General features: G+C 33.2%; 2 protein-coding genes, 1 long non-coding RNA gene and 1 other non-coding gene across 4 annotated transcripts; all 4 read right to left on the bottom strand.

Annotated features, from left to right (window-relative positions):
* Positions 1-759: 759 nt before the first annotated feature.
* On the bottom strand, positions 760-2410 carry LOC111807149 (trihelix transcription factor ASIL2). The gene has a single exon (XM_087129033.1). The coding sequence runs from the start codon at positions 2021-2023 to the stop codon at positions 893-895; it is 1131 nt and encodes a 376-aa protein (XP_086985159.1). The 5' UTR covers positions 2024-2410; the 3' UTR covers positions 760-892.
* Positions 2411-3163: 753 nt separating this feature from the next.
* On the bottom strand, positions 3164-7958 carry LOC147790008 (uncharacterized). The gene is made up of 3 exons (XR_015423157.1): positions 7606-7958; positions 7307-7379; positions 3164-3296 (listed from the first exon to the last, which is right to left on the bottom strand). It is a non-coding gene; the product is annotated as an uncharacterized LOC147790008 (long non-coding RNA).
* Positions 7959-10277: 2319 nt separating this feature from the next.
* Positions 10278-12155, bottom strand: LOC111807303 (uncharacterized). Its single transcript, XM_023692970.2, has 6 exons — positions 11860-12155; positions 11697-11790; positions 11545-11612; positions 11296-11352; positions 10666-10881; positions 10278-10593 (listed from the first exon to the last, which is right to left on the bottom strand). The coding sequence occupies exons 1-6, from the start codon at positions 12043-12045 to the stop codon at positions 10525-10527; spliced, it is 690 nt and encodes a 229-aa protein (XP_023548738.2). The 5' UTR covers positions 12046-12155; the 3' UTR covers positions 10278-10524.
* Positions 12156-18971: 6816 nt separating this feature from the next.
* LOC111807083 (auxin-responsive protein SAUR78) lies at positions 18972-19599 on the bottom strand. Its single transcript, XR_015423241.1, has one exon. It is a non-coding gene; the product is annotated as an auxin-responsive protein SAUR78 (transcript).
* Positions 19600-20180: the final 581 nt, after the last annotated feature.

Here is a 20180-nt window from a genome sequence, read left to right as displayed (position 1 = left end):
ACTAAAAAAAATAACGAATTTTGATTTAATACACGATCTAGTTGTTTCTAACTATTTTCTGTGGCTACAAATCCTACGGTTGGAATGCTGTGGAGGGAAGAAAACCCATCTAAGATTGACTTTGGTCTTTCTTTTGGAAGGATACAAAATAGACAAGCATTGACCCATTAGATCAATCAAAATTGACTTTGGTCACTTCAGTAAAACATAAAAAGAATTGCCCTTTCTCACACATCCATCCTATTTGGATTTTGATCCTATCTAAAGTTCATATACATATAATATATATTATTTGACAGAAAAGATTATAGGATCAGATTCAACAACCAGACAATCAATCAATCTTATCATTGCATGCTTTTCTTCAACAAAACAAATGCCAAAAGAATAATATAGTTTATTTATTTGAAATCCCATCCAATGATTAATTAATTTCAGGTTAAACACAACTAATGAGAGGATCAGAGGGGCTGCGTTTGTCATATAAAGTCGGGGCATGATTTATCCTGGACCCTTCTGTTTTCTTTCTTTAATTATATGTTGTTTGAATCAATTGATGACGAGTGCATCTCTGCAAATTCAGAATCTGGGTCCGACCTAAAATTTGGCATTTAATTCCCAAAGAGGAGGACCAGAAGGAAGGAACAGTCACCGATTCCAAATAGGATTTACTTCATCAATGAGGAAACTAAGAGTAGATGATGATGATGATGATGATGATGAAGAATTCTAATGGGAAACAGAGTGACTACTAATCTCTAGGATTTGAACATCTTGATGAAGTTAAATTATGAGAGAAAATGATAAATTAGGAAACAGATTAAGTGTAATAAACAGGCACAAACTAGAATTTCCAAAGATGAGAAAAATAGTACCTTGTTCTGCATCTCATCTAGTTGCTGCTACCGCTGTTACTGTGGTTGTTGTTGTTGTTGTTGCTGCTACCATGATGATTACCAGCAGCCACAACTCTTCTCCCATGCTTGAGTTGCGAGATTTCCAGCTGCGTCTTCATGAAGAATTGCATTCTTTGCAGTTCCAGATCCTTGGCAAATTTCATCCTCTGCTTCTCCATTACTACCACTTGCTGCAGCTTCGAACTCTCTGCTTGTTCATACGCTTCACCAAATTTCATAATTGCTTGTGTTAATTCACTCACTGCATTTACCCATCCCTTTTCTCTCGAGCCGTTCTTTCCCTTTTCAGTTTTCCCCACCTGAGCCAGTTTCGGATTCACCACCTCCTTCTGAACCCTAACATTTTTGCTCTGAACTTTCTTTTGCCGGTAACTATCACTGGAAGTTGGGGATGTTTCTCTGTCGGAGCCTGAGGAATCGGAATCTGTAGTACGAGGCCGCTTGTGGTACTGGATCTTCTGAGCTTTTGGCCCCTTCTGTTGCTGTTGTTGACTGTGATTATGGTTCTGCTGAGCCTGGTACGGATTCACCGGTCGATTCACCACCGGAATTCCTAGAGGAACTTTCTGGTTCGGCTGCAGAGGCGGATTTGCACCGGCGATGGAAACAGAATTCTTCGAAGCCGCCGGACCGATCAATAGATCCAATCTATCATAAAATGGCCACTTACTGGGGCCTCCTCCAGCAGTAAGCTTAGCCTTCTCAGTCTTATACTTCTTCTTGACCGTATCTATCCGATTCTTGCACTGAATGTCAGTCCTCGGTATCTTGGTATAATCCTCTCTACTACTCACAATGTCAGCCACCTCTTTCCAATGCTTCTGCTTCAAATTCCCTCTACTCAGTTCCAAATACCTCTCTCCCCAAGCATCAATCAGCACCGACGTCGCGCCTTCGCTCCAGCAATCCTCTCTTCCGCTTCCTCCGCCGCCGCCGCCGCCCTTGGACTGCTGAATCGGCAGCGCCAAGGTTATCGTATTTAGAGCAGATGGCGGAGGAGGAGGCGCCGCCGCCGCAACCGTCGTAATCCGGCCGTTAGAGATCGGAGAAGCCGGAGATCCACTCCCTGGCGACGGAAAGGACTGAATCTCATCGTCTTCCTTCATGGAATCCGGTCCAATCTTGAACAAAAGATCGCCGATCCCAAAATGTTGCGCACCGATCTGGCTAGTAGATGGATATAACAAGATATTGGTTCACCGGCGCATGCGAATCGGTCCGGTACCGTCATGAGCAGGAAATGTGCCGCGATCTGAAATGCGAAGGTCCCTATTCAAGAGAGGGAGAGAGAAACAAAGGGTGTTAGGGTTTGGGAATAGGGATTGAAGTTGACCGGAGAAAATGGAATAAATTCTTCAAGAAAAAATGGGGCGTTTAATTTGGTTGACGGAAAGAACAGAGGAGCGGGAGCTGACGGCGTCGGTGAGGGAGTAAATGGGGTGGAGGAGACACGTGGCGGTAAACCGAGGGATAGATACATGGCGGGAGGTGATTGGTGGGTTTTTGTACTAGGAGTGACCGTGATGACGCTCCCGGTAAAGCCTTGCATCGCTGTTTTTTTGTGGTACGGTTTTTAATGTCTGTCTAATTACAATTTTACCCTCCCCATCTGCTTACCAACACCAGATAGATTTTTTTTTTTTTTTTTTTTTTTTTTTTTTTAGTTTAATAGACATAAAGTTTATATTTATAATTAAACAGATATTAGACAAAAAAAAAATTAAAAAAAACAAAACAAAACAAAACAAAACATGAATCAATTAAATATAAAATTTAAAAATTATTGACTAAATTTGCAAAATATATATATATATATATATATATATATATATATATATATATATATATATATATATATATATATGTTATAAGAGCTTCCACCTATCCATCTACCATTAGTGATCACAAAATTTTAAACTACAATTGTCGAACATAATTCGAGAAACACTCACACTTCTTATTAAGACCAAAAAAAAAATTAGATAAAATATTACAAGACAATCGGTATAAATTTCTGTATTCTGTATTTGCTTTAGATTTCTTGATATGAAAATCTAGACGGGTGGATAAGTATATATTATAATCTAGACAATTTATTTTTAAAATATCTAATTTTTAAAAAAATAAGTAGATATTTTTACTCTTAAAATAATTAAATTATTTTCTAAAATATCTAGAAATAACTAAATCATTTGTTGGGATATTTTAACAACAATTATATGACATTTTTAATTATAAACTCGTAATTAACTTAAAACGAACACTCACAGGTTGAGAGCGATCAGATCCTGATGGCTTTGAAAGAGAAGATTGGAGTGTCCGTCGGAGAAGGTGGAGCTGAGGGCACCGCCGATCTGATCGAGAAACTCAAGGCAACCTCTGCAAGTTAAACCAAACAGAAACATATCCATTCACACCTTCAAATCCCAATAATTTTGCATTTCAGTTTGTTATGCCTTTGTTCATCTTTAACTCAAGTAGTTGTTTGTGGTTCAAAACTAATTCAAAGCTTGAAGAGTGAAGACCAAACAAAGAAGAATTGCAATCTGAATGAAATAAAATATTATGCATAATTCATAAGTAGTTATTTGGCTGCTTCCCGTTCAATGATCGAAGCCATAAGACTGTTGAGATATGATTCAAAGTATTCAAAATGAAGATATGATTTGAAGTAGTTGAGATATGATTCAAATATTCAAACTACCAAGATTTTAGAAGATTGTTAGTAGATTTGAATTTATCTAGATTTGCATGATTTACTATTTCTGGTTCAGTGTATTAGCTATAAATACTGGAATTGTGTAACCCTCTAAGCATCAAGTCAGTAGACATTAATAAAGCACTGCAGCTTCTATCTATTTTATCTATTCCTATCTCTTTCACTATCCCTCTTTCCAACAATTTTGGTATCAGAGCCAAGTTCGTTCGACACGAGGGCGAGTGATTATTTTCTTTCACAAAACAAAAATGGCAGTAGCTGGTTTTTCTTCCTCTGCACCGTTGTTACCAATATTTAATGGTGAGAAATACGAGTGGTGGAGCATCAAGATGAAGACCTTGCTCAGATCGCAGGAGCTATGGGACTTGGTGGAGCACGGGTTTGCTGATGTATTAGAACCCACAATAGAAGAAAAGGAGAGACTAAGAGAAACCAAGAAAAACGATGCCAAGGCTCTATTCATTATTCAGCAAGCAGTTCATGAGACTATTTTTTCACGAATTGCAGCAGCAACCACATCAAAGCAGGCATGGTCAATTCTACAGAAGGAGTTTCTAGGAGACTCAAAGGTCATGACAGTGAAATTGCAATCTCTAAGACGTGATTTTGAAACTCTACTCATGACGAATGGCGAATCAATTGCTGATTTTTTGTCAAGATCAATGGCAATAGTCAGTCAGATGCGTACCTATGGAGAGAAAATTTCAAACGAAACAATTGTTGCAAAGGTGTTGAGAAGCTTGACTCCAAAGTTTGACCATGTGGTGGCCGCCATAGAAGAAGCTAAGGATCTATCCATACTCTCCGTTGATGAACTGATGGGCTCGCTTCAGGCTCATGAGGCAAGAATCAATAGAGCATCAGAAAGAAACGAAGAAAAGGCACTACAAGTGAAGGAGACAACCAATAACGAAAGAGAAAATATTCATTTAGCAGGTAGAAGTCGTGGAAGAGGAGGATTTCGCAACTTCCATGGTGGTCGTGATAACAGGTGGAGAAGTGATGGACAGAGACAATTTAATGAACAAAGGAATGTCATACAATGTTACCATTGTAGAAGGTATGGTCACACAAAATCTGATTGTTGGTATAAAAATCAACGAATGAATTTTGCAGCAGAGAATGAAGAAGAAGAAGAAAAGTTGTTTGTGGCGTGCATGGATACTAATCCAGAAAAAGGTAACTTATGGTTTGTTGATAGCGGATGCTCGAACCATATGACAGGCACCAAATCCTTATTCAAAGAGCTTGATGAGACGCAAAAGATTAAGGTGCAACTTGGAAATACAAAAGAGATGCAAGTTGAAGGAAAAGGTACAGTGAAAGTCGAAACCAGTCACGGTAAGATAAAACAATTAGATAATGTTCAATTTGTACCTGATTTAGGGTACAATTTATTGAGTGTTGGACAATTGATGACCAGAGGACACTCAGTTCTATTTGATGATAACACATGTGTCATCACAGATAAGAAATCAGGCCATAAAGTTGAAATTGCCATGACTTCAAATAAGATGTTTCCACTTGATGTTTCTAACATGGAGGATTTTGCTCTTACTGCTAGCATGAAAGATGATTCAACATTATGGCATCTCAGATATGGACATCTTCATATGAACGGCCTGAAAATACTCAGGGATAAAGGTATGGTTTTCGGATTACCAAGAATTGACTCAACTAATTTATGTGAAGGATGCATTTATGGCAAGCAGACTAGGAAGTTCTTTCCTGTTGGAAAAGCTAAAAGAGCTTCACATTATCTAGAACTAATTCATGCTGATTTATGTGGGCCAATGCAAACGAAGTCCTTGGGTGGAAGTATATACTTTTTACTATTCGTTGATGACTATAGTCGCATGAGCTGGGTTTACTTCCTACAACATAAGTCAGAAACTTTTCAGAAGTTCCAGATTTTTAAAGCTATGGTAGAGAACCAAAGTGGCTGTCACATTAAAGTTCTTCGCACAGACAGAGGTGGCGAGTTCGTATCTAAAGATTTCAATCTCTTTTGTGAAGAAGAGGGCATCCAAAGGGAATTAACAGCTCCCTACACTCCAGAACAGAATGGAATCGCTGAACGAAAAAATCGAACTATTGTGGAGATGGCAAGAAGTATGTTACAAGCAAGGAGACTTCCAAACCAATTTTGGGCCGAAGCCGTAGCAACATCTGTTTATCTATTAAACATCTCACCAACAAAGGCGGTTATGAATCGAACTCCTTATGAAGCATGGCATGGAAGGAAACCATCTGTAAGTCATTTACGAATCTTTGGTTGTGTTGTTTATGCTTTGAAACATCCTCAAACTCGTCAAAAGCTTGATGAAAAATCTGAAAAATGCATTTTCATTGGCTATTGTACTCAATCAAAGGCATATAAACTATACAACCCCGTTAGTGAAAAGATTTTAGTTAGAAGGGATGTAATATTTAATGAAAACGTGAGTTGGGATTGGAGTAAAGAACAGGAGCAGCAAAAGATTACAGTTGAAGTTTCCCCAAATGAAGAGACAAGGGTCAACTCCAGTGCATCTCCCAGTGCATCCACTGCAACACAAAGTGTGTCAAATTCATCATCTTCAGAATCACTTAACAGCAATTCCTCTCTTGAAGAACTTTCAGATGAGACACCTCCAAGGAAGTATAAATCTTTAGCTGACATATATGCATCATGTCAATTTGCTCTTACTGTTTCAGACCCTATGAATTATGAAGAAGCAACTGAAGACGGGAAGAAAGCCATGACAGTAGAGATGCAGTCCTTTAAGAAAGATGAAACATGGGATATGGTTTACCTACCAAACGAAAAGTTTTATGGAGATTTACAAGAAGAGGTTTATGTAAGACCGCCAGAGGGATTCATAAAGGAAGACAAAGAAACAAAGGTATACAAGCTGAGACAGACAATGTACGGGTTAAAGCAGACATACTTACGAAGGTCTTGTCAGAAGAAAAGCTCTGTACTTACATCTGCAACTTTGAATCATGGGGGAGTGTTGAGATATGATTCAAAGTATTCAAAATGAAGATATGATTTGAAGTAGTTGAGATATGATTCAAATATTCAAACTACCAAGATTTTAGAAGATTGTTAGTAGATTTGAATTTATCTAGATTTGCATGATTTACTATTTCTGGTTCAGTGTATTAGCTATAAATACTGGAATTGTGTAACCCTCTAAGCATCAAGTCAGTAGACATTAATAAAGCACTGCAGCTTCTATCTATTTTATCTATTCCTATCTCTTTCACTATCCCTCTTTCCAACAAAGACTGTGCTAATTGAGATCCTGCAACATATGAAACTGGAAACACTAAACGTTGATCTTCTACGGATTCCATAATGATTCACAAAAGATAGAGCAGTTTCGATGCACTTTGATATCTCCATCAACAGAGGAAATCTACAGGATCTCAAAGAAACAGAACTTTTCTTCTAAGATCGAAGCAGATTTTATTATTCATGTTCCATACAGAAACTAGAAGGAAGGAATTCATTAACTCAAAGATGAATAAGCCATCCTAAAGACTAATTACTTTACTTCTAAAAAGCATTTTGCAAGCATTTTTCCTTTCAATCGATTGAAACCTTATCATTTTAAATCGTATTTCGATCAAGATAGGTAAATGATGCATGTGAAACGAAGAAATTAAAAGTTTAATTCATTACTTCTAACCGTCTTGTTCCAATTCAGCCGATCTTTTCCATGTGAATCTCGTCAGATCACCTTCAGGCGTCACCGCTACAGGAAATAAGAGAAACAAAATTACACATACAACAAACTGATCAAATGTCCGAATAAATTTCACTCCACCAGTAGCGTTATCGCTTCAGTTTTCCGGAAAACGAAGTCTTAGCAGGAGGTTTAAAAATTTCAGAATACGCATAGATTTAACTGCAAGTATACAAAAAAAAAAAAAAAAAAAAAAAACGATCAATCAAATAGATTCAAAAACAGAAAAGCTCACGAGTGAAATCAGATTATTCCCGCGGGAGAATCAATCATCCTTCCATTACGATCATCCAAGAAGCTCCTGAAATCGGAGTTACTCCTGAGAATGAAGATGCTCCGAGTTACAGGAAGGTCACCGGAAATCTTAACCAGAGGCGATTCCGATACCGAAAAGGAATCATGCTTGCGAAGCATTCCGAAGCCAGTGTCTGACATAGGGCCTGCAAGCGTTCCGTCCTATAGCTTGTGAAGAAAAGCAGTCATGATTTCCTCTGCAACAAGAAATCAGAACGCGCAACCAAACAATTATATAAAATTCACTTATTACAAGAGAATAAAAGCCAAGAACACGAAATTAAAATTATGGCTAAGAATAAGCCAATTATTTTTAAAAACAATATATATGTGTATATATATATTGGTGAAGTTTAGAGTTTGGATGAATTAGAAATTTGGGCTTCCAAAAGATTTCTGAGGCCCATTAACATTTGAACGGGCTCGAGTTTGCAAGAAAGGCCCAAACGAGGCCCATGAACATAGTTCTGATATTAGGGTTTAGGGTTTAAATTATTATCAAACATTAAAATTTTAATTTCACGGAATTAAATTATAAAATAATTTTAATGTTTCTATTAATAAATTTGAAAATCACATTAAAAATTTGTGAGGAAGCCAAATTATTATCAAACTCATCTGTAATTTTTAAAAATTATCCTTTATTTTTTAAATTCCGCTAAAAATTTTAACGTATTTTTTTAAACAAAAATAAAAGTTTATAAAAATAATAATAATAAAGAAAATCATAATTTTGAAAAACAAGTTACAGCAACTTTATTTTTAAGATTATTACGAAATTTAATATATATATATATATATATTTATATTTATTTATTTATTTATTATTATTATTTTTAATTTTAATTTTTTTTTTTGTTAACGATGAACTGTTAAATTATAAATATTTGACATTTAATTTTATGAATTTGTAATTATTAAACAATTAAAAAAAATACAACTCAATCGAAGATTTAGTTCGGGTTGAGTTGTGAATGCTTTTCGTATTGCTCGGTTCACCGACGCAGCCAACTCAAGATTTCGAGTGATTTGAACTAAAATAAAACCACGTCCACATCCACCTAAAAAAAATTTCTTAAAGTAGATAAGACGAGGACGGAACAACAACCACATCGAGTAATTTTGAAAAAAAAAAAAAAAAAAAAAAAAAAAAAAAAAAAAGTTCGAAGTTGCAATTTGATTATTAAGAACTTTCCTCAACTTGTCCACTTTTGGAAGGATTTTGTTTGTCCCCCAGCTTGTCATTATCCCAATTCTTCAAACACCCCTAAATTCACAAATATAACCCATTTGCTCTTTTTAATTATTTATTTAATTTCCCAATTTTATACCCTTTTTATACGATCGGGTCCTAATGTTTTTCAATCCAAAAGTTGGTTCGAATTGTTTGGATTATTTATTTAATTTTTTTAATAAAATCAAAATCGATAGTTAACGCAAACATTCTGTTAAAATTTACGACTCGATTTCAATATATATTTTTTAAAAATTACCCGAACAAATAATGATAAGATAAGGAATCACTACAAGGGGAGTAAGATTCGGATTACCTTGTTAATCAAATATCTCAAGGCAAGAACATTGTTTGAGATTCGAATCACTCCACAAGCAAGATCGATCATGTCTACCTTGAATGATTCTTGTTGATCAAATATCTCAAGGCAAGAACACTTGATTGAGATTCGAATCACTCCACAAGTAAAATTGATCATTTCGAGCTTGAATGATTTTACATGCAACCTAAACTACATAGAATTGCAAATAAACGTAGTCATGGGTTAAAAGAAAAGCACAAATACTTATTTTACTATATTTTCCAAGTCTATTAAAAACATTACAAGAGTTGTAACATTCATACTTAATGACCATAATTAGTCAGGATGTAAATGTAACCTAAAGTAAATAAAATGTGTTAAAATACATTAATGAAATACAATAACTCTGAATTACTCTAAATTGTAGCCCACCCAAAATTTATAACAATCAAACTTCATTCTTCTTCAATGTGGTATGAATTGAAACATCTTTTGATAATTTTGACAACCTTTTCTTCACATCTTCGTTGAAATATATTGTATGATTGATGTTGGTTGGTTCATATCAAATAATTATAAAATAAAATAAATAAATAATCCATAACCTAATTATCGAGTTTGAAATATTTATTAGATAATTAGAAGTTTATTTTGAATTTAATTTATAGAAAAGTTTTTATGAATGAATGAGGACATTTTTAAAAGGTGGTGGATAAAATTGTAATTTTACTATTTAAAAATTTAATAAATGTAGTTTAAGTTGGTTTGCAAGTTGCAGGGAGCGGTGGGCCCCACTATGTTTCAAACTCAAAAAAGTAATGTGGGCCACCACAGCTTCGGCTGCGCCAAAATCCATCGTCAAAACGAATAAGGCTTTTCATTTTTTCTCTTTTGAAATTTAATAATGTGGGGCCCATACCCACGTGCTTCTAGACCTGAAATGCCAATTTTACCCCTACAATACCTCAAAACCACAAAACTGCCACCTATAAACGTGCGCATCTTGAAAACGTAATAATAATATTTTTTTTTTTTGGTGAAATTCTAATGATTTATGACGTGAATAAAATTTTGGAGATAAAAATAAAAGTTCTAAATTAAATTAAATATAGGTTTACAATTACATAAAATGGAAATATAAATATTTAAAAAAAAAAAAAAAAGAACAGTAAATATGACGATTACGTCATCGTCATATCATTGTCCCGCCCATGTTGTTGCCTTTTGGCTTCGGCAACGACACTAGATTTTACCATCAGCGCCGCTTCGCTGATTCAAAACGACAACTTCCTATGTCGTTTTCGTTTGCCGTGTTTTTTCTTCTTCTACCGTTTCCTCCGCCAATTCCTGCCCTTGTTGCCGCCGCCGCCGCCGCCGCCGCCGCCTCCTCCACTCTGAATTTTAATAATTTAGAGGAAATTAAGAAAGGTTTTACGAGTATAATTATAATCTAGAGTACTACTAACCCCCATGGAGAAGCTTTGGAATGAGTTCACGTTGTTCATATCCGACGAGTTTCGCTTGTTGTTGCCGGAACTGGAACATTCGGAGTACGACGAGGACGATGAGGACGAGAAATATCTTGTCGGTGAATTCGGTCCCAAACCGTCCTCCTCCTCGTCATCGTCGAACATTTCTTGGAATAGTTCCTGAAGTTTCTCAAAGCTTTCTTCTCCGTTCTCCTGTCGTTTTAATTTTGTCCAATAAAATCATTATAATTCTAATTTCTACCAAAAAGGATCGCAATTCCTAACATAATATTAGAATTATGTCTTTAACTTAGTCATGTCAATTTGTTTGAAGCCTCCATATACTTCAGAAGAGGCTATATGGTGTACTTTGTTTATGATTAATTTATAAGTAAGTAATATACGACCCATTTCCTTTCTCTTTTACTTGTCTCTCTCTTCTCATTTTGATGTTAAAGGACCCGAGCAAAGACAGAGACCCTTTACCGTCTTCGTTCCTGTCTCTATCTCCTTATTTGAAATCATACTCTTTTATGATTATCAGTTTAAACGGGAATTCTATAGCTCAAGTTAAATTGACGTCTCTACGATCAAAATTTGCTATAAAAAAAGAGGAAGGGAGCTTACGCTAGGCTTAGTTTGGTCCATCATGGCAACCATTTCGGTCAAGAAGTCACCCATATCCTGCAAATGAAAGTGAACCAAACAGAGTCTTAACATTTGAGGGATGATGGCCCCACCAATTTCCCTGACCCAAATTCAACGCTTCATTAGTTTCTACACTTAATTATTTTGTACTATGAACCAAACCCAAATTTAATTTTAATCAAATAAATAACCGAAGGAGCACCGTAGTTAAGCTGTGGAGGAGCTTACGTTATCATCATCATCACTGTCATAAACTCCAACGTCGTACAACAGCCGTTTGTTCGCGTCCGATAAAACTGTACAAAATCAATGCCTCGTAATAACAAAAAATAAAAACGACAATTATTATTAAATAAATAAATTAAAATTAGTGAAATTACCAGAATAGGCTTGCTGTATAGCTTGGAATTTCTTCTTAGCTTCTTCCACGAACTTCGAATCTCTCAACGCCGAACACCGATCCGGATGCCATATCTAACACCGAACCAAACGAAAACCTCAAAAAAACTGATAGATCAAAGAATGAGAAGCTTAATTAATTACCATAGCAAGTTTCTTATACGCATTCCGAAGCTCCGCTTCGGTGCATTCCTTCTTCAGCCCCAAAACGGCATACAGATCGTCGTTTTTGTGATTCTCACCAGCCATATCTCTTCCTTCAAAACAGAGCTCAGGTTGGTTCGGTTTACAGAAATCCAAACCTGTTAAACGACGAATCGGAACGATCATTCATGGTGATGGCAGAGAACGACATGTCGAAAACGGAACTCTCAGGAGAAGAATCATAGGCGATGAAAGGCCATTGGCTTAGAGGCTCAGCTCAAGAACACTCCAGAACCATGGCCCTTTTATAGTTTTTTTTTTTTTTTTTTTTTTTTTTTTAAAAATATTTTTTGGGAATTAAATAATTAGAATGTGTGAAATATTGGGGTTTAGAGGAAGGGGGGATAAGGTGGAGATGTGCGGCTGAGACTGAATCTGAGAGTTGGATATTTTTATTTTTATGAATTAAATGTCTCCAGAAACTTCTGTTTTTACTGCCAAAAGGTCGCGTATTATTTATTTAATTATTTAATTTAAGGCATTAGTCCCAGTTGTGAATATGATGGATAATATAAGGAAGCCGCTTCGTGGGTCCCACTTGCAATTTGCCTCCGGGTTTTAGCTTTCGGTTAATCAACTTGCCACTTTACCATACAATAAAATAAATAAATAATTAAATAAATAAATGGAACCTATCCATTTAAAATAAAATATAATAATTACATATAATTTTTTAAGCTAAATAATTAAATAATTATTGTTCGAGTAGTTTATTTAAAATTTTATTTTTAATATAAAAAGAAAGGAAAAAAAAAAAAGGGAAATGGAGTTTGTGGCGGTGAGCAGGACAAAAATAATATCTGAAAAGGAGAAGTGGAATAATGATATATATATATATATGGCAATGTTCGTAGAACAGCATTCCAGAAATAGGGGACAGGTATTTATTTTTATTTTTATTTAATTTAAAAATTAAAATTTAATTGGGAGAAGGAAAGGCCCAAAAAATGAGTCCAAAAGTAGAGGAAGAAGAAAGAAGAAGAAGTTGAGAGTCAGAAGAGAACCAAAAGTGGTCCATTTTATTAATGGTCTAATTTTGTAAGCCCACGTGAATTCACGTTCCAATGTCCTCCAACTCACGTGCCTGTTACTTTTCTACTCGTTCCCGATTAATAAAAATATCCATAAATTTTATATATTCTTCTCTAAAAGAAATTAGGTTTAGTTTTAAGATAAAAATAATTAAAATATTCTTAAACTAATTTTTAGGTTATTGTAATATATTTTACATAAAATTTTAAGAGTTATTTTTATAATTTTTTTTAAATATATTATTGTTAATACAACAATTAACTATCCCTACTTCGTAAATTTGAAGATAGTATTTTCTTAATTTTTAAAGTTTTTTTTTATTAATTTGAAGATATTAATAAATTTTTTAAAAATTCAAAAAGTGTTTCACATTAAAAAAAAAAAAAAAAAAACATATTATTTTGAAAATTTAAGAATATTTTCGAAATTTTTAAAAAGTTTAATAAAATTTTGAGGTAAAGGGTAAAGTGTAAGAGAGTTTTTATTAATTTAGGCTTTTTTTTTATTATTTTATTTTAATATCCATTTTTAGATAGTGTACTCCTTTTTAATAAAACTTTTTTAATATTAAAAGTTTTTTCAGAAACATTTTACACTAACTATTATTTTTATTAATTATTGTAAATATTCCCATTCCCCAAAACGACGTCGTACTATGTTTATAAATTATGCGACGTGTTTTCTTTATCAATAAATTAATAGGAAAAATACATAGTAAAACATCATCATTGTGCGGTTGCTCTCAAACAAATTTGCAATTTCTACACTATTTATTTAAACTAAAAAAACAGACAATTATACAGTTTCCTTTTTAAAATATAACATATTATTATAAATAAAATTTAAAATTGAGTATGACCCGAATTTATGTTCAAAAGGGATAATATCATATCATGAAACGAGAGATATTTTTAATAAATATTGTCGACAAAAATATTAAAAATTTAAAGTCGGGTGTGTGAGGGTATTTCTGACCATGAGTAGCTGTCATGTTTAGTAACAAAATTGTACTGGATCTTATCCCTGCGCCATTCAACAGCTTTCATTCTCTCTAGTCATTTTCACACTCAAATTATGGTCTCAACACCAATCATAATTTTTCTCCAATTTTATAAAATCAATTAACTTTATATATTATTTTTCCTATTTTCTTAATTTTTATTTTATTCTACATACATTTTAACTTTTGAGTTAAAAAAATATATATACGAAGGAAGTAAATACGAGCAGTAAAACAGTTTTTACTGCTCTACTCGTTCGTCACTCCAAAGATAATAAATGGTTACTAAATGAGTTGTTGGATTATTATATTTTTTAATTATTTAAAAAGATTATATTTATCTAAAATATATCTTAAATTAATAATTAAATTTTTATAAAACTTAAATATAAAATATTCACATTACCAGAATAATTTCAGTTTCAAATGTTAAATATTTTCAATATTTAGGGTTGGATTGGAACCTTATTTTTAAATTAGTTGAGTTGACCCGACCACTTGAAAAGTACTCGTATTGCACCTTTTTTTTTATATTTTTTATTTCTTTTACTCGTTATTTCAATTTCTCCTCGCTCTTTTCTTCCTTTTTTTACAAATGGCAATCGCCCCCGCTTGAAAAGTACTCGTATTGCACCCTTTTTTTTGTTGATTTGCCTGCTTTGATAGCTCTCCATGCAGAACAACCATTAGAATTAGTAACCGTCATGACAGCATTATGTAAAACATAATGTTACTTCAGCTGCATAGTGGTGTACGTGTTCGTACCCTCGTGATGAGAACTAAAAAATTGTAAATTCTCAGTCAACCTAATATTTTAGATTTTCGAAACATCAAAGCCAACCCAACCGAAAAAAATCTAACTCGAGCCCGAGTTGTTTAGTTTTTCAAAAAATATTATCGTAAATTAAAATTCATGTCTTAGTGCGTATTTAATTTTGTATTGAAAAAAAAAAATGCTTATTATAGGCCTATACTATATAAGGCATTAAATATGTTGGGCCGATTTTAATTTAATTGTACGGGCCTTAATGAGATCCAGGTTAGCCACAATACACAACCCATGGCCTCTAGTTCAACCTATGTCCTACAAAATATTAGATTTTTAATTATTTTTATTTTCAAATTGTAATAACTCTACCATTTTACAACTTTTACACTGGTCTACTTTGACTCATTATGTATCATCGTCAGCCTAAGAATTTTAAAACGTGTCTCAACTTCTCTATTAACATACCGCTTAATGTTTGACTCTGATACCATTTATAACAGTTAATTGTCTGTTACGTATCGCCATCAGCCTCACGGTGTTAAAACACGAATACTAGAGAGAAGTTTCCACACCCTTATAAAGACATTTTAGTTAAAAATTTAGGCTGAACATGAATTATGTTAGGTTGGTTGGGAAATTCTTTTGAACAAATTCGAAAACTTTAGGTCAATAACTCAAACAATCTCACTAAAGTTTACAATCCAATCTAACTCAATCTATCTTTCTATTCTCGAGTTGAGATTGGGTTGTTAAATTATTTAAAAAAAAAAAAAATTTCCGATACATATTATATTAATAATTAAAATCTTATAAAACTCAAATATTCATAATTTTCTTAATAATCTTAAAAGTAAGGTAGAGTTCACGTGGATTGTAACCCTAAGTTGATGTTGGTTGGGTTTATCGGTTATTTGGGTTCTCGAGTTATATGATTACATTAGTCGATCCGTGCTTAGGTTAACCAATTAAATAAATATATATATATATAAATAAATAGAGTATTATTAAAATATATTGAGAAATAAATCCAATGGGCAAAAAAGGGTGTGGTTAGAGCACACGGTTTAAAGACCCATTCCGCTGCTGATTCCCAATTGGCCATTTTTAGGTTCAGACATCACATTACTGTGTTCACTGACCAGATTTGATCTCTCACAATTCCGTTTATATTATTAAATTCAATAAAATTATATTTAAAAAATAAACTATGATGTGTCAGCGTCGCACACGATTACTCCCACCGCAAATTTCAAAAGCTGGTAACCACGTGACACTCGAATAAAAGAGAAGTACATAAATGAATCGATATCACATTCAAATGAAAGAGAAATACTCTTTCCTATTCGATGACTCGATTATAAGAATTAAAAAAGTTCGTTAAACGATTTGCTCGGAGAAGCAGAGAAATGTTGATGCTATCAGGTACCGAATTCGAATTTTGGACATGGATCATTAAAAGTTCGTGGCTTGTTTCATTGTAATTTTCTTATAATGCGTAGCTATCGTTTAAATCCATCTCGAACTTAGTTTTGGTATATCTTTAATTTCAAGTATAAAGCTTTATTGATGGCTCTCCTCGTTAATAGTAATCTTGTAAATTAAGTTTCATTTTAATTATGTATAATATCTTCTCGAAAATTGTAATAGTTTAACGATAATTATATGTATTCATAATCGTTTTTTAAAATAAATAAAAACAGACGTTTTGAATTAGACAAACGTGTAAATGAGGGTGAATTTTGTCATTTATTAAATTTCTCGTATTATAATAATTATAAATTGATACATAAATTTAAAATTATGATCACTTCTTAATTTAAAAGCAAAGTTGAGAAGGTAATTAATGTACATAATTAAAACAAAGTAATTAAGTGTATGTATTCTTAATGCATGCCTAATACAATCAATATTAATCTTAATCTCTAATTTTTTTTTTAATATATATATATAAAAAATTAATGTTGACTCCTCCAATTAATTAACATTAATTATTAAAAAAAAAAAAACCACTCATTATAATGTCTTCATTTTCTCTTGCATATCCACTCAAATTATTACTTTTGGAAGCTATATATAAATATAAAAAACAAAGGGTAGTTACGTAATATTCTATGTCTAAGATTCGACATTCGATAATCCTGCTTTAATTTTTATAGACCAACGTAGGTTCGTTCAAACTGTTTTGTCTTTACATCTAAGTCAACAAACATAAAAATGATGTTTGAGCCATTTGTAACAGCTCAAACTCATTGCTAGTAGATATTGTCCGTTTTTTACCAGTTAAGTATTGTCGTCAGTCTCACGGTTTTAAAACACGTTTCTTAAGGAGAGATTTCAATACCCTTATAAGGAATATTTTCGTTATTCTCTCCAACCAATGTGAGATCTCACAATCTACCCCCTCAGAGCTGAGCGTCCTCACTGGCACACCGCCTGGTGTCTAACTTTGATATCATTTGTAACAATCCAAGCCCATCAGTAGATATTGTTTGTTTTGTCCCGTTACGTATCATCGTCACTCTCACAGTTTTAAAACGCGTCTACTAGGGAGAGGTTTCCACACTCTTATAAGGAATGTTTCGTTCTCCTCTCCAACAAATGTGGGATCTCACAATCCACCCATTTAGAGCCCAACGTCCTCGCTGGCACACCGCCTGGTGTCTAGCTCTAATATAATTTGTAACAGTTCAAGCCCACTATTAGCAGATATTGTTTGTTTTGACCTGTTACGTATCGTCATCAGCCTCACGATTTTAAAAGGCATCTACTAAAGAGAGGTTTCCACGCCCTTATAAGGAATGTTTCGTTCCCCTCTCCAACAAATGTGGGTCTCACAATCCACCCTTCTAGGGCCCAACATCCTTGCTGGCACACCACCCGGTGTCTGACTTTAATATCATTTATAACATTCCAAGCCCACCGCTAGCAAATATTGTTTGCTTTGACTTGTTACGTATCATCATCAGCCTCACAGTTTTAAAACTTGTCTTCTAGGGAGAGGTTTCCATACCCTTATAAAAAATATTTCGTTCTACTCTCCAACCAACGTGGGATCTCACAATCCACTCTCCTAGAACCAGCGTCCTCGTGTACCAAGACGTAAAGCACCACGACAAAAATTTAATTTATGTATATAAACGAGTTCGTTGTAAAGTTATTTTTGCATTATTTTTAAGCTAATCTCCTTTGAAATAATTTTAATTGGAGAAGAATCTCCAACTTGATTGATGGAGGATTTTGAAGATAGTGACTGAAAAAGAATTTTCTACCTTTGACCTAAAAATTTAATACATTTATAACATAATTAACTTTTTATTCGTAAAGAAAACAAAAAACACACAAAGAGTTGACTAAAAATGTAACTCTAACTTTGACCAACATTATAAAAATGGAAATATGAAAAATTAAATGAAATTAATGCATTTATGATGACCTCTTAAGTCAATAATGTAAATTTAACTTTTGTTTCAAAATAATAATAATAATTGATTTGTAACTATTTATTGTCAATCAGGGATTTCTCATTAAAAAAAAAAAAAAAAAAACAATTACCTTAAAAAGATAAATCATATTTTAAATTACTCGAAAAATAATTTATAAAATTGTCACGAGACAAACTCATACATTAAGTAAGTGTGTTCATGACCCGATAATCCGAACAACTTAGACTAATCAACTCAAATTATAGAAGTTGGGTTGGGTTAGTTTTATTTTCGGTTTGCTTTATCGGGTCAATCTGACTAACTCGATCGACTCGAAAATAGGGTTTACAACCCAACATAACCCTACTCGTAAGATTGTTATGAAAATTAAAAATATTTGGCATTTTGTTGACTTATGAATGTTTGATATTTGAGCTGGAAGAAAATTTAGTTATTAATATTACATGTATTATGGATAAGTAAGATTTTAAAAATAATTAAAAAAATAAGTCATCCGACAACCTTATTCAAGTCATCGAGTCATCGACTAATTTTATATATTTAATTTTAATTCCCTAGAAATCAAAATTAAAATTGAAATGTTTTAATATTATTTATATATAAAGTCGAGTCGTTAATCAACCGAATAATTTAACGCTAAATTGATTGAAATAATTTAAATAGATATTTATGTATTTTTTTTTTTTAAATTCTTCACAAAAGTCCAAGTTCACCTATTGGTTGGATAGAGTTCATTTAATTATTTAATTTTAATAAAAAAAAAATTAAATAAATAAAATAATAGAAACACGACAACAAAAACCAAGAATTAAGATTAAATGATGTAAGTAGCAATGTTTAATTATATTGTTTAATTAATCATGATTAATTATCATAAAATAAAATTAAAAAAAAAAAAAAAAAAACACACACACATTCCAGCAGTGATCAACTTCAGCTACCAACATCTTTACACCTTAATTTATCGCCGCCGTCCATCGGCGGCTACCGCCGGCGAGTCAACAAGTGTAGAATTCAACGAGTTCCTCCGTCGACCCCAATTGGGTCGCGGCATTTTCCAACATCCACAACAAATGTTCAAACATGACCACTTCACAAGAGACGACCACAGCACCGTCATTGTCAGACGCTGACTTATCAACCAACTCTTGAAATAGAGGGTGTGCTATGACATCTAAGCTGACGAAATACGGACGTCGAGACTTACCGACGTAGACTGTGTGAAGCTCCTTAGAGATGTCCTCGACGATATTGGCACCGTCGCTCACGGCAGCAACCGACACGGAGCTAGAGCTCCGACCGAGCTTGGAGATCGAGGGCCATCGTTTAATGGCGGACTTGAGCTTGGTGAGAGTTCCTCCAGCTTTGACCATGGCTTGAAATTGTAGAGAGAGAGAGAGGGTTAGAGGAGGGTGAGGGAAAGAGAAGGGGAAGCTTCGTTATATAAAACAATGGAAAATTGGAAGAAGAGAAGAAGAGCTACGTGCATGGCCCACGCATTTTTTTGGTAAATATAAAACGCCAAAATATTAAATTAAAAAAAGAAAAATAAATTATCTTTTAATTTAAATTTAAATATTTATTACAAAATATTCCATTTTAATTAATTAATTACATATAATTAGAATTACGACATAATCATCCGCATACGTACCAGGTTTCGACGCGTGCAATGTTTCCACTTTCACCAACTTTATTAATAAATTAAAAAAATAGCTATAAATTTCATATTTTATCTAAAAAAAAAATATTCCATTGAATTTTAATTTTTTTTTTATAAAAGAAAATTTTCAAAAATTCATTTACGTCGTTATTATATTTTAAAAAATACTCGTAAAATTTTAAAAGTATTATTAACGCCCCTTTTACCTTTATTAACAAAAATTAAAAATTTATTTTGTCGATATATAAATTATTTATAAATGTTTTAATATTACACCTAAAAGTTCATTGGTATTTTTGAAATAAAATATTAACGATTTTCAACCAAAACTAACGGTAAGAATTTTTTTTAATA

This window comes from Cucurbita pepo, chromosome 12 (assembly GCF_057944985.1).
Source record: "Cucurbita pepo subsp. pepo isolate OVF chromosome 12, ASM5794498v1, whole genome shotgun sequence".
Lineage (NCBI taxonomy): Eukaryota > Viridiplantae > Streptophyta > Magnoliopsida > Cucurbitales > Cucurbitaceae > Cucurbita > Cucurbita pepo.
This window is presented reverse-complemented; position numbering and strand designations above follow the sequence as displayed.